The 14,498-nt window shown below is 57.0% G+C and overlaps 2 protein-coding genes across 2 annotated transcripts; both read right to left on the bottom strand.

Annotated features, from left to right (window-relative positions):
• Positions 1 to 10,183: 10,183 nt before the first annotated feature.
• Positions 10,184 to 13,690, bottom strand: J3D65DRAFT_560698 (uncharacterized protein; the record flags this gene model as incomplete). Its single annotated transcript, XM_066797478.1, has 1 exon — positions 10,184 to 13,690. One exon carries the CDS (start codon positions 13,688 to 13,690, stop codon positions 10,184 to 10,186), a length of 3,507 nt encoding a protein of 1,168 aa, XP_066650758.1.
• On the bottom strand, positions 13,493 to 14,379 carry J3D65DRAFT_653643 (uncharacterized protein; the record flags this gene model as incomplete). The annotated part of the gene is made up of 2 exons (XM_066802470.1): positions 13,493 to 13,974; positions 14,087 to 14,379. Coding segments are annotated over 2 exons (522 nt in total), but the record flags the coding sequence as incomplete, so codon positions are not given.
• Between the last annotated feature and the right edge of the window lie 119 nt (positions 14,380 to 14,498).

The following is a 14,498-nucleotide window of genomic DNA, read 5'->3' as shown; positions in this document are numbered from 1 at the left end:
AAATTGAGATCGTACAGCCAGTATTCGCGACGTGTGCTGGAAGTTCAGATCTTGAGATGAGCAGCAACACAGTGAAGGCGAGGTGGCCGAAAAGTGGCTATGCCAGCATCGCAAGATCGTGGCTCACAATAGATCGAGGCTTGGTCAATCCGGTCGCAGCAAAAGGAGTAGATACAGCCAGAGCCCAGTGGTAGACTGCTGCTGCGGCCGTGACAGCGCTGAGCCTTGGAACGGTATTGGTACAGTGCCCAACGGCAAGATTTTGGTGAAAGACGGCGTTGGTTGGCTGGCTTTGCATGCACAGAGAAAAAAAAGAGCGCGCAAGGAACAGGCAAAGAGACTGCAGAGCACTGCGCAAAAGAGCAGGGAGCGGGGGCACTGAAGCTGCATATAGGCAGCAAGAAAGAAGTCGAGAGAAGAAGAGGCGGGAATAATGGTGGTTCCGCACTACTACCACACGGCTCGAGCAAGCATTACCTGGATGCGAATGGCCATCCGCAAGTGAGCCGAACCCAACTCGCTTGGCCCGGGTAGCGGAGCCATCTGGGCGCGAGGAAAGAAAAGGCCAGCCAGCCTGTGCAGCCAGCCAGCTGCTCGTTCTAGGCGTAGTAGCACAACGGCAAGAGGCTGAACCGAACAGTGTGCCGGTCCCGTGCTGGTCCGGTTTTTAGCGCGAGCGTGGGGTGCGAATGGCAGGTCGTGAGACGGTGCCCGCGCCGACTGCGAGAGAAGAACAAAGAAGGTCTCACACCGCGGCCGCGGTGCCTCCACGAGACGTTTTCCGTATGATGACGGAGAGGCGGTTTCGACAGACCGCGGGGTTGGCTGGGAGGGTGATGGGTGTTGGTCAAAATCAAGGCCATGGCAACCCGAGTGTTTGCGATCGCTCTGGCCAAGATGCCGTGCCCGGAGTCTAGCACAGCATCAAAACTTCTTCCACTCATCGTGCTCTCGCGGCCTCGCCGACTGACTGGACAACGTTATACACGCACGGCGCGGCAGCAGCCGACGCCGCCGCCGCCGCCGCCGTAACCAGTCGACGCCCGCGGAAAAAGCGTCGCGAATCTTCCACCACGCAGTCCCGCCACGCCATTCGATCATAGCAGCCGCGTTAATGGCAGCTTCCCCGGTGTTGGACCTGTCATGAGCGCAGCACGAAGAAGAAGAAATTTCCAGGGCGGAGCAATCGCGTGGCGCTTCAGTGCCCTCGCACCCTCTCAGTCAACGACAACGACGGCGCCGTCGTCGCCCCCTGTCCCCGCACCAGGCGACTCAGAGCCCAACGCAACCAGGTCGGGGGGCGGGCGCCGGCAGAAAAGGGAGGGAGCGGCCAGAAGCTAACCCGCTCGAGAGAGAGACACAAAGACGACGTCAGGGCAGGAAAAGCTGGCTCGAAACAACACAGTCTGTTTGCTGAGGGAGGGTTTGCTGCCCTGTCTATCTGCCTGCCTGCCTGTCTGCCTGCCTGCGTTCTGGGCAAAAAGCATCATGGCAGGGAGCAGCAGACGGCGCCCTGGTCCAGCTGAGCCATGCTCGGTATCGTCTGCTTGTTTTGTCCGTTGGGCTCGCAGCGCTCGCCGTCCCGCTGGCCATTGAAGTGTGCAGTGAGCGAGGGCATTGCGCGGAGTTGCTGTGGGTGTTGGCGTCGCCGCACGGCAATAAAGGAAGAGAGATGACCTGAGGCACACACTGCTCAAGCCAAAAACCCTTGGCTCCTCTAACAATAGCTTTTCCAGCCTGTCAGCCAGCCCCGCCATCGTTGCCATTGGAAGACAACAACATACTGCGCATCTTGATCGCAACGCCCCGCTGCTGTCCTGGCTCAATCTTCATCATAACACTGCTCTTTTGAACCACAGCGCGCGCTCCCGACAGATAGATACGATACTGTACTTTCATCACTTGCGCCGGCAAACAGAGCAAAGAAACTTGCGCGGGCAGCTGCCGCGCTGCCTCAGACCGTTGGCCGTGACCCCGCTCTGCACACCCGCCGCTCAACCAAGCAAGGCCAAAACCGCCAGACGGACGCACCCATCATCGCATCCATCGGCCCTTCTGACGCCTGCCCCTCTCCCACGTGTGCAATTGCCGTCTTGCCGACTGTCTTACTCACAGGGCAGAAAGTAAGAAAGTAAGAAAGAGAGAAAAAAAAGATGGATGTGGCGCCTTTTTTTTTTTTTTTTTCTTCCTGCATGCATGCATGCCTGCAAGGAACTCTGGTACCGTGGTGGTTAGCTACTGGCTGGCTTTGCGTGATACCTATGTCATGGCTGTACCCCACATTTTGCTCTGACATGTATGTGTATGCGCGCGCATGTCGTGTGTGCTATTAAAAGAGGAAAAGTTTAAGTGGCGTCAATTCTCGCTGTCTTGGTTGGCTTGAGGAGGAGCACCCTATGTTCGTTCGAACGATGGGGCCCAGTTGACTGAAACTGCAGTCAGTCAGCGAGTGACGCCTGGAGCACGTGGGCGAGTGACTGACTGGCTGTGTCGTAGCCGCGGTAGGAGTAGCAGTGCGGTGCAGAGCATGACGGACAGGGCGCAGCCACACACTGCTGCGTCCAACATCCCCATGCTGACGCGGCGGCGGCGGCGGCAGCGGTGGTGGTGCGCTCAGAGACCCCAAAAGGCAGACCGATGAGATAGAACAGGGAGCGCAAACACCGACGCGCAATCAGAGAGTCGAACAGAGATATCCCAGGATCATCAGGAACACTAGGAACAGCATTCAATCAGTCGGCAAGGTATCAGTAAAAATGAGCGTGGGTGTGCCCGTTGTAGCCTGGTATGGCTGTGCATCTGCAATGCAGTACGAGTGAGTGGTGCAGCGCAGCGCGGCAACGGCAGCGCGGCCGACTGCTTGACTGGTTGACTGCGGCAGCGCTTTGCGCGCGCACCATGGTACTTGTAGATTTCGTTTATTCAGCGATTGACGGAGAGGTGTGCATGGAGCGCAAGGCCAACCACAAGGAGGCAAGAGTTGATCTGTCGAGGACGCCTATCGTCGTCGCTAACTCGTCGTCGTGGTCAGCACAGCCACCGCGCATGAGAGCTACTAACGAGCTGTTTGGCTACCTGGATGGCTGAAATGGAGAAGGCAAACGAGAGAAGAGGGCCTTGCATTATCTTTCAGGCACGCTGCAGCTATCCAACTGCCGTGCGTGCGTACGCGCATGCAAGATGGATAACGACGCCTTTGGGCGGGGAGATCGAAATGCCGGATTCGCGAGCAGATTGGACGACGTCGGACGAATTGTATGGTGTTGGTGGTCCAGAAAAAGACATAGGATCAAGGCGTGCGTGTGTGTAGAGATATGCTTTCTTGGGATGGCAATGATGCTGCCCACCACCATTCCACGACGGCCATGCTAGACCACCAGTGGCGAGCTGTCAGTTCGTCTGCAGCGTGCCTTGCATCGGCCCATCCATCTCGACGACATGACATCCCCCAAGTCGGCGTAGATCAGTCCAGTCCAGTCCGCTAAGTCCAGACGCGCAACGAGGATATTGCGATCAAACTTTGCGGCAAAAGAGACGATGGTGTCGAGAAGGCGAATGGATTGGACAGCCCGCGACGAATTGGACGAGAGAGATGGGAGATGGACGAAAGAAGCTCTAGGCCGGGCTCGACGTGGTGCGCTCGATTGCCAATAAAGCGGATGGGGCCTTGCATGTCCTCCGCGTCTTGCTTTTCTTCAGGCACGCTGCAGGTACCTTTGAATCGCCGACGACTTGCAGCTCTGTCGATGCAAGGCCCGCGAACGCTCCCGGTGCTATGCTGCAGTCTTCGAGAGACTGGGGCGGGGACTGGGAGTGGGAGTGACGATTTGGACTTTTGGGGGGGAGGTTATGGGGAAATCGACAGCCGCGTTGGAGATGGTGTGATGGCGAGGGCGAGAGACGGAGGGACAGATGGGGGGCGTCAGGATTTGCAATGCCACTGTCATGGGGAATGCGTGAAGGTGAATGCCAGAAGCAAGAAGTGACTGTCTGACCCTCCATCTCGTCTCTCGCTCGCTCCCTCCTATCTTTCCCCCTTGTTTAGGTAGAATGCCGGTTCTTGTGATTTTCGATTACGCAGAGATATGGCAGAAGAGGATGCGACCAGAATCGTGGCAAGCAGATTGGACAGAGGACGACCAAGGGGGATAGCAGGCAAGAGTTAGATAGGCCTGGAAGAAAGGGCCTTGCAGACACTCAGATGCTTCTGGCCACGCGATCTGGCGATTTCTCAGCAGACCTGGGGCGTGTCGATCGATCCTTCCGACCTCTAGATGCAAATGCAGAAGCGAAGCGAAGCGAAGAGATTGGACGTCGAGAGAAGAGATGCGACGAACCAGGTGGAAGAAGGATGAGAGAAGGAAACAAAGTCAAGTGCAGACAGGCAGCGAATCGCGTCGAAGTACGAGAGACTGGGGAAAAGGAGATATCGAGACCTACCAGAATACTCACCGCACGAATGCTTCTTCTCCTTCTTTTCCATCGCCTTGGCACATTCCCAGCTGCACCAACTAACCACCATGACTTTAGTGCTGCTGTTGCTGTTGCTGCTGAGTTCAGCTCCTGATGGCCATCCTACGCTAAGAAACGTACTTGGTGCCCTTTGCCTTACCATCTTACCTCCCATCCACCAAGGGAGCTGACCCAACCTCCTAGGAAAAAGCAATCCCGGAGCCCAATGCCCGAGCCCGACTCCCGAGCTCCGTGACGTCCGCTCCTGCCCGTCCACCGCTTTCCCATCCTCCCGCCGCCGTCATCAGCTGCAACCTTCCAGAAGGGCAGTCCGTCACGTCAGCTTTCGCTGTCGTCGGGCGCTCGGGCGAGCGACGACGCGACCCGGGGAGCTTGACGTCAGGCCGCATATCGTCTCTTTTCTTCTTTCTCCCAAGGCTGTGAAGAATTGCGTGGCAGACTCGAGCGACAAACGAGGTTGGAGGACAGGTAAGGAAGACAACAAAAGCAATAGCCTCTACGTAAGGTAGACAGGGAAAGAGAGATGCGCTCCATGTTCCATGCCCGTGGCATTGAGACGGGGCATGCTGGGGCTCTCCCAACGTCCTCACGAAACGGCGTTCTCTTCCTCTCGTCCCTCTCTCGCTCGACCCAGGAAAAAGACTTTGCAAGCCGCAAAGTTTGACCGACGAGTCTCCTGACGTGGCACGACGAACGACGAAGCAACAAGCCACACAGTCACGCGCAGTCAACTCTGTCGGCGACCCGACGGCTCTTCTCTCTTGTTGACAGACGTTGCCTCGGTTTTTGTCGTCGACGTTGTTGTCGTTGCTCGTATCAAGAAACAATGACTCACCTCCTCCTTACCCGTCCGCCCGCCCGCTCTTTCGCAAGCAGCAAGGAGGCCGTAAAAGTCAAATCCGAATCCGAGGACCAGGGCCAACAACACAACGACAGCGGTGCGCACGAGACAGCGGCGCGCAACGTCAGCGAACGCCGCACCCGCGACCCAAAAGCGCCGAATCTACACTTCAATCGGGCTGAATGAGTGACTAGTGTGTGAAGGAAAAATATGGCCGGGCAACGAGAGACGGGCGGACGGGGCATGGGTTGCGAAGTAGCGGAGCGCGAACAAATGAGCAAGACGAGAGCACAATACCCAGAACGAAAGCAAAAAGAAAGGGTGTCGCTTGACAGCTCACCGTAGCGCCAGCCCGGCAACCAGCCAGGCATCGCGTTCGGATTGCCAGTCGCAGCTGCCGTCCGATGACACCAATCGAACTCGGCACGCAAGATCAAACAAAACGTCGACCAGCCTTGCGCAACGCGCTTCGCCCCGTCGTCGTCGTCGTCGTCGTCGCTTATTTCAGCAGCAGTCAGCTAATATGCGCTACGGTATTCCGCATGTAGTCCCTTCATCTCGGCTTTGCCGGGGCAGGGCAAAACGAGCGAGCGAGCGAGCGCCCGCCCCTCTCGCTCCCTTGCTTGGCGGCGGAATGGATGCCCTTCTTCGCTCGCTCACAGCTCGGAGCGCTCGGGGAGGGCAAAGAAAAGGACGATGCGACGCCAGCGAACGGACGGACGGACGGGCAGGCGGGCGGGCGGGCGGGCAAAATAATGGCGCAGGGGGAGCGAAGCGAAGAAGCGAAGGGAAACGAAGAGCTGTTGATCGCATTCTTGCTCGCTGGCACACTGGCTAGCGCAATCAGATGGCATACGAAAAGCCCAAGACGAGGCGGCAGTTTGGTTGGCGGGATGGGATGGAAAGAGGGGCGGGCAGGCGGGTGGGTGGGGGGGGGGGGGGGCGTGGGAGCGTGTTGGTGGTTAGAAGGGCAGGCGGCTGTGGCGTCTCGGCTTCGGCTCCCTCCTTGGCCCGCCGCTGGGAGGCTAGCTGTTTGTGGTAAGCAGCGTCGGGAGGGGGGAGGGACGGTGTGGAGGGGTAAGCCCGCCCAGGCACACCAAGACCAAGGTACCTACTTATTGCTACACGACCAAAAGGACTGAAAGACTTTGAGCATTTGTCTGTATGCCTTGTGCGGGAGAGGGAGAGAGAGAGAGAGAGAGAGAGAGAGAGAGAGGTGATGCTTAGCTCGCTGTACGCTTGGTCAACGAGGCTGCCCGCAGGCATGTGCCGGTAGGTACCAAAACTCATCCACATTCTCCCTACATACATCGGATACCTACCATACCAAGTTCAACCTGCCGAGGCGCCGGCCAAAACCACATGGCCTCGCACCCGGCCATCGCATCATCCGTGCCGGTGTAGAAGAAGAGTCACAAGGCTTGGGACAACATTGGCATACGATTGGCAGGAGACGGTGTGCTTCTTCGGTGCTGCGCCACAGTGAAACCACAACAAAAAACAAAAAAACCATTTGACAACAACGACGACGACGACGACAATGACAATGACAACGCAGCGCGCAGCAGCAGCTCTCCGTGCTTGCTTGCTTGCTTACCTTTGCCCCGTGTTTCAGGACCTGCAGCCGCGGCATCTGAGGTATGCGGTTGTTGGCATTGCATCCATTGTGCGTCGTCGTCATCGCCCATCATCTTCGAAGCCTAGGTACTGCAGTAGTTACCGCCATGTGTGTAGGCTCTGTAGATGGGTACTGGCTAGGAGGGCATGCACGCACTAAGCATCAACCAAGTAAGGCACTCCCACCTTGTTCGCAAGACATGCCGTCAAAGTTGTAGAGCGAGCGCAAAGAGCACGGTCGACGCTACGCATCATCGCGCAGCAGTAGCACCGACACAGGGCGACATGACCGGCGCCTTGGCGCGCTTGTCTGTTGAGGTGCCGTGTCGCGCACTACTTGTACTGGAAGGAAGCAGCAGCAGCAGCAGCAGCAGCAGCAGAGTGGAGCCCTTGGGGTGCATGTTGTGCCAGTCAGTCAGTAGTCAGGAGGGTCGCGGGGGCGATGAGTTGTTAGACCTGGAGTATGGCGGCGGGGAACGAAGCGAAGGCCAGAAAATCAAGGCAGGCCACGACGACGCCGTTGATGCTGCCGATGATGGTGATGATGACGATGACGATCCCAATGGCCTGACCTTTCGCGCACCCCGCTCGCTTCTCGCCATCATGCGATCCAGTTCGCCCGCTGCACGTCGTGGGCGATGAGTGAGATGAGATGAGATGAGAAGCGGCGCCGCGGTCATGATGAGGTTGGTTGGACACACAGCGTCGTTGGTGGCACCACAACGCAGGAACCAAGCATTGTCTGGCAGACAGACAGACAGACAGACAGACAGACAGACAGACAGACAGACAGACTGCCCGACGACAGCCTGCCTGCTCGCGCGTGCCTGCCTGTGTGGCCCTCGCAACAGCCACTACTGGTACCACCCTCAGACATCAAGATTGACCATCCGACGTGTGGGTGGCGAGTGACGGACCTGAGGGTGTGCACCGGCAGACAGCTCCGTGGCTGGCGGGCGAGCGAATCGGAGCTCACGGCAAACAAGGCGACGTACGAGAGCGCGGGCACGCCCACAGGGCAGAGCAGAGCAGCTACCATTCCATCAACGCGATCAGCGCAGCCCACGGCGTGAAGAAAGAATGCAAAGGGAACATCGTCTTCAGACGCCTGCCCTCCCTCCCTGGCTTGACCGTCTTCCTTCACCGGGGAAGGGCAAGATGGGCGGGTCCAAGCAAGGCCAACGTCACGTCCTCACACCGCACGCGCGAGATCGTCTCTCTAGGAGCCGGGGCACATGGGTGGACGTGGTAGGACGAGATGGATGTGCTCCCAGTGGTAGGGCAGAAGAAGAAGACGAGGAGAACGAAGGACGTGGGGGGCGGGCGCGCGCGATGGAGGGGCAAATTGATCGTCGCTTGCTCGGTTGGTCAAGTTGTCTTGGTTCGAAATGCGAAACCAAAAGGATCAGCAGTAGCTTCGCAGCGCTACGGTACCCCAACGCAGGCCCCCGTGACGTGCGAGTGGGACGACGACGCTTCAGTGGATGATGATGATGATGGGGATATGCGTGCTGTACAGCTTTCGATTGCGATTGAGATTCCAACAGAAAACCTTCCCTTTGCGGTAACAATTCCTATGTAGCCGGTCCAGCCCGCCAATCACAATTGCGCGCAAAGGAAAATCGCCTCCTGTCGTGTCTGTCCTATCTTCCTTCTGTGTCATCGTCATGCCCCTTCTTCCCCTTCCCCTGCAAATCAGTCCGTCCGCCGAGCAACCAGCCGAGAGACACGCGCTGCTGCAGCTGTTTACCCTGGCCGGCTCTGCTCGTCTCTCCCCCTGCCAATCCCCTGGCCTCCTCCAAGGTTCCAACCGAGGGCAAATCAAGGCCTATCGACATGGAAAAAAGGAAAATCTCTTTCGCCTGGAGCTATGACGTCACAATCTCTCCACAGGCGACAAACCAAAACATGGACACAATCAAAATATGAGATAGGAGAGCCACACACACACACACACACACGTCCAGTGGGTGAGGTAAGAAGAAAGAAAAAAGATCCGAAATAAGTATGGATATGAAGAGAGAAAACAAGGGGGAAAAAATGAGAACCCCCACGGGACTCGTTTCGTTCTGAAATTTCCAGTCCAGTTCCAACCTTGCTCATCACAGGAAGCATTTGTGCGATGCTGCTACAGCGGCAACACCCCTGCAAGAGCAAATTCAACGGCCGGGGGTATAAGAAAGACAAGATCGAAAGGACAACGAAACCTCAACAATCGGAAGCCTTTCCATGCCAAAGGACACTGAAACGGTTGCTCCACCCAATGCCCCATCAAGCGGCTGACTCGACCAAGATGGAAAGAATAAAACACAATTCCGAAATGCTGTACTGAGGGTGGAAGAATGAACCCCGTTCCAAGTAATGCAACAACATGCCTTTGGCCTCTCGGGACTTGAAGCGAATGTCTGATGAAGAAGCGAACGAATTCCATCCAGCGTGACGTAAAGAAAGACGTGCGGATGGAGGTATGACTTGTTTTTCATGCAGTGCGGCCGTGATAGGATGGCGGAGAGCCCCCTGTGGTGATATTTTGGAAACGACAGAATGACTTTTGTGATGCAGCAGCGCCGATATGTCAACCTTGAGCGAAAGAAAGGAGGTGGGTGTGGGCGGCTATCCAGGCTCTTGCCAATATAAAAAACAAGGACCATTGGGTCCTGATGCTCGAGAGGCCAAGGCAAAAACACCAAAAGAATACGGTGAACCAAATCTATAACACAAGGGGATCGAAGCCAAATAACACATGGTGTACTCCAATGAACGCTCCTTCTGATGAATGTTTGCGCCGTTCCCAGAAATCCAGAAAACAAGGAAAAAGAAAACTTGGGGGTATAATCGAAACTAAAGTGTGAGGTACGTAGCAACGAATCGGGGTCTCTTTCAAGTCTCTTTCTGACGTGACAATGGGAACTACAACGACGCAAGACAAAATGGTGTAACAGACCCCTGTCACTACGTGCGATTCAAGTAATGCGAACGAAATACTCGGTTGTTTCAACAGAGACCCCGTGGTGTTTCCTTTCCAATGCGTTTCTGATGTTCCCCAAAGTCGAGACGTCTGATGTTGGCGACAATGCGGTGCGCCAATGGTCAACCCAATCGAGTATCAACAGGGAAGATGAACTTTTATCGGTCGTGGTGGTCATGACGCTAGGCCCGCGGTGGTGCTCTGAAGGAAGCTCGGCTTGTGGGTTTTCATCAGGCGGCGACCCGGGAGCGTGCGTCTGCTGATGATTCACGGGTAGACCATGATCACTTGAAAGATGTCGAAGACTCCATGGTCGAACTGCGGCTGAAAGATCCTGCCATGTCTCCATAGGCGTCGCGCGACTCGCGGTCTTTGCGCTTGCGCTCAGACGGCGTCCGGCTAAAAACGCGTTTGAAAAAGTCGCCTTTGCCCGTGCGAACAGCTTCCAGGGGAGGACTGGGAGGCTCCGAGGTGCTGGCAGGGGTCGGAATCTCCTTGATGCTCGCAGTGCTCGCGTAGTGGTGTGGCAGCTGCATGTTCTGCTCGATGCTGACGTGGTCTTCTTTTCTGATTTTGCAAAACAACGTCGAGAACATGTACTGGTCCCCGTTGGAGTTGTAGAGGGGAATATGACGATAGCCTTGCTCAAGGCTGCTGAGCTTGGCCGTAAACGTTGCTAGCGGCACATTGCTCGAGCTCATGGTCTTGCCGTCGGCCGAGTTCCAGACGGTCCACCGAACAAAAACCAAGTCCGGAAATCGTGTTTCGAGGGTCATGGAGAGGGGCGCGTTGAAGTTGGGGTCGTAGCCGTTGCCCTCGATGATCTGGGTACGTTTGCGAAGTGGGACCCCAATTCCGGAGACGCCGTTCCGCGCTGACGCGTCCGTTCCGCCCTCGCCAATGGCGGCGCCCCGTGCCTTGTCGTTTGCGCTGTACATTTCAAACTCGACGTACGGGTTGATGGAAGCATCGGGACGCATGCCGCTAGGGCGGGGCAGCTGCTGTGCCGAAATGATGTCGACTGAGAACTTGACCAGCTTCTTTTGCTTACGCTTCGACTTGTCATGCCCGTTGGGTTCCCGGTTCCTCGGTTCGCGTAGCTCCTGTGGCTTGAGGACATAACCGGTTCTGTCAAGACCTGCAGCGAACATGGCATCGTTGATTTGTTGGCCGAGGTCATACGTCTGCCAGTTCAATGCGGCCATCTGCACTCCGCGTCGCCAAAATTTGATTGGGTCAAAGTTGGAAGAGTTGATCCGGTAGCCTGAAGGGTACACGCGCATGAGATAGCGCATGTTATGCTCTTCGAGCAATTCCTTGCAGTTGGAGTCCTTGTTGCAGAGGCTATCAAAGGTGCGCTCGGCGAACGAGTAGATGTGGTTGTAGGTCTTGGCTTCGGGCAACCTAAAGTCCGAATACTTGATGCCTCGAGTGTAAACGCCAAGGTCTCCAAGTACCCGAATGATCTTGCTCGTCTTTTTTCTCTTCGACTTCTTTTCGGCAATGGTTGTCGGCGGGCTGTCGCTGTCGTCTGCCGAGCTGTGAATACTCACCCCGGTCGACGTGACCGACGTCCTCGGAGTGGTCCAAAAGGTGCTCGCACGGTCAGGTGGGGTCATGGACGGCGGGCTCGAGAGAACAGGCGACTCCGGAATCGTGTTGTTGTCGATGATAATGGGCTTGGAAAAGGGGGAGCTGAGACTGCGGGCGCGACTGCGCGCAGAGCTTGCATCGTCCTTGGGGTGGATCCTTTCCTCTTCTTCTGAAGCCTTGACCTTGATCAAGATGCGGTGTTTGAGATCTTCGGGGGAGGGAAGAGTCATGGTCTTGTCCAGAGGCTCCAAAAGCAGCGCGTCTCCGAATTGGTTCTTCATGATCTCGGTCATGGCCGTCTGCTGGTCCGGGCTGCAGTGCACCTCGAGAGAGATGATCAGGGGGTAAGGCGAAGACACGAACGCGTACTTGTGGATGACCGATATGCAATCGGCAAATAGAACGCTCGTGGTGAGAGTTCGGCCATGAACGACAATGGGGCGGCCGTCGCTGCCATCCCAGCAGTCAATTTCGATACATCGGCATCCCTTCTGAAGAGCAATGATGTACGCTTCGGTGCTGGAGTGGCCGGCAACCTGTCGTCCGAGAAGATAGGTGTTGTGAGAACTGGAGATGAAGTACTCGTTGAGCGGGCGATCAAGGCTCAGGTCCGTCCTCCCGGGAGTCAGGACATGGTTTGCAGGGGAGGTCAAGAATGCCTGAAACCCCTGAAATGTCATGGTGGAAACGGCGACGTCGGCTGCAGGAGAAGACGCCGAACTGTTTGCTCGAGGTTTCCGTGCGAACTTTTCAAACACGCTAACCCAGTAATCGAGATCGGCGGCAACATTGACACCTTGCTTTTCCTGGAGGAATTTGAAGAAGCTGCTAATGTCCAATTCGTTGCCGGTACCTTTGGTCGACTCGTAAATTGGTCTCAGTTCGCGGCGCTCCTTCAGTCGCCGAACGAAGGCCAGGAATTGGTTGAATCGGAGGTACCCCGACTGCTCGCCAGCCTTGTCGAACTGGGCCTTCAAGGCGGACTCGGAGCTGTTGATTTGCAGGCTCCGGCAAAGCTTGACCGTGTTGGGAAAATCGAGCTTCTCATCGTCTTCCGTGTGCTCCACTCCCTTGAAGTGCTTGTCAAAGTTTCTCCGCCAGAGAGCTCTGGCAGTCTTTTCGCCTGTTCCAGCGAGGCCTGCCATCATTTCGATTCTGCTCCTGGAGACCGTCTCCAAGGTGCTCGTCCACAGCTGGAAGAGAAAATTGTTGGGCGCGATCAAGTGCATAGTTTTGATGGACCGCCCTTTTGTAGAGTCGGGGTCCGAGTAGATGATGGTAAACCAGCGATCTTCGACATCAGACGAAATCTGGAACTCCTCGCGGTAGTTCTTTGCTTCCGCACCAATGCGAATTTCGCGCACATCATCAATGTAAAAGGTTTTGGACGGCCGCGAAGGATCCCAAGTGACTTTGGCCGACTCAAAGTCGAGGCGGAACTTCATGTTGTGCCTCTTCTTTTTGGTCACCTTGGTCAGGAATGTGCCGCCCTCGAGGATGGAATTGCGAATTGGAGCCACGGCACCCTCGGGCGTAGGAGCGCCACTGGACCGGCCGGCGGCAGCGATGCCCAACGCATTGACGATGCTTTCGTGGGAGATGGTGGGTTCGACCGAGTCTTCAATGGCCTCCTCGTTCTCGGGGTCGAGGTCGTAATCGGAGACGTCCCACGCCGACGTCTCCCTGGGATCATTGTTGGCCACTCTGCTGTCGCTTCTCCGGCGCATGATGACAGGGCCGGCGCTGTGGTCTCGTCTGGTGTTCGCGCCATTGCCGCGTTGGCGGGTGAGGCGGGTGTGGGCACCTCTCGAAATGCGGCGTATCAGACCTGGACTCTTGCTGATGGCGACGGCCTCACCCATTGCGGTTGGGGAAGAGGTTGGCGGAGGCGAGTGTGACATGGCCGATTCGGGGAGGGAGAATGGGGCGCTCGGAAAGGACGCAGGATAGCGCACGGGTTGGAGGCTCTCGGGGGTGGTCGAGGCCGAGTTTGTGTCGACCAGCGAAGGCGCCGAGGTGGGCGAGTTGCGCGACGAAGGGTAGCTGGTGAAGGACGAGGAAGGAATTGAGAGCGGCAAGGTGTATCCAGTATGTGAGGTGAATCGATAGAAGGAGCTCTTTGGTGTTGGTAACCGAGGACGGGCGACTCCATTGTGGTCTGGAGAGTCGTAAGGCGAAGGGAGTGGTGAGGAGATCATGCTGAGGGATGGCGATGAGAGGGCCTACTGGCGAAGGGGACGGGCCAGCATGATATTAGAAGAGTTGCGGGTGGGCGAGGATGGATGAGAGAAGATGATGGTCGTGCGACCGAGCCAGCTGGTCTGCGAGTCGGTGGTGAAGGCGCGTATGGCTGTCGTGTTTACCGCATATTGAGAAATGCGCATCGAGCGCGAACAGGCAGTGATGCGGCAGGTCAGCTGGATACGGATGGGGTCGAATTCGGGGTGGTGCTCCAGTGCGAGGGAGCTTGCGTTTTTGGGGCCTGCAGCTTGGGTCAGATGCGGTAAGCGTGCATGAGCTCTCCACGCGCGACGCGCGGGCAACGAAGCTGAGGCGAGAGCCGGGGGGCCAGGACAGGACAGGACAGGACGTACGCAGCGGTAGGGGAGGCAGGGTACGGCAGGAGAAGCAGGCAGGGCGCGGCGTGCGATGGTGGGATGACGACGGCGAGGTGTGGTGGAGAGGGAGGGTGCGGTGAGGTCGGGCGTAGTGTGGTGTAGCGTAGCGAGGGCGCGTTGGCAGCAGAGCAGAGATGGAGTCCGAGGAAGGGAATGAAAAAGCCGGCGGCGAAGGGATAGACGAGTTGGGGATGGATTAAAGGAAGACGGGACTGGCACAAGGGCGACGGTGGGATCCCTGCGGATCGCTCGCTCTCCGCAAGTGTCAGTGTCGCAGAGATTGCAGACTCCCTCCCTGAAGATGCTGAGCCTGAGCCCGAGCGGGCCGGAAATGGGGAAACGCTCTGAGCGGCAACCCTAGCGCGTTCGTTTCAAACGGCTTGGGCTC

This window comes from Phyllosticta citribraziliensis (genome assembly GCF_038025025.1).
Source record: "Phyllosticta citribraziliensis strain CPC 17464 chromosome Unknown J3D65scaffold_13, whole genome shotgun sequence".
Classification (NCBI taxonomy): domain Eukaryota; kingdom Fungi; phylum Ascomycota; class Dothideomycetes; order Botryosphaeriales; family Phyllostictaceae; genus Phyllosticta; species Phyllosticta citribraziliensis.
Note: the sequence above shows the minus strand (reverse complement) of the source record. Positions and strands in the feature narration are given on the sequence as shown.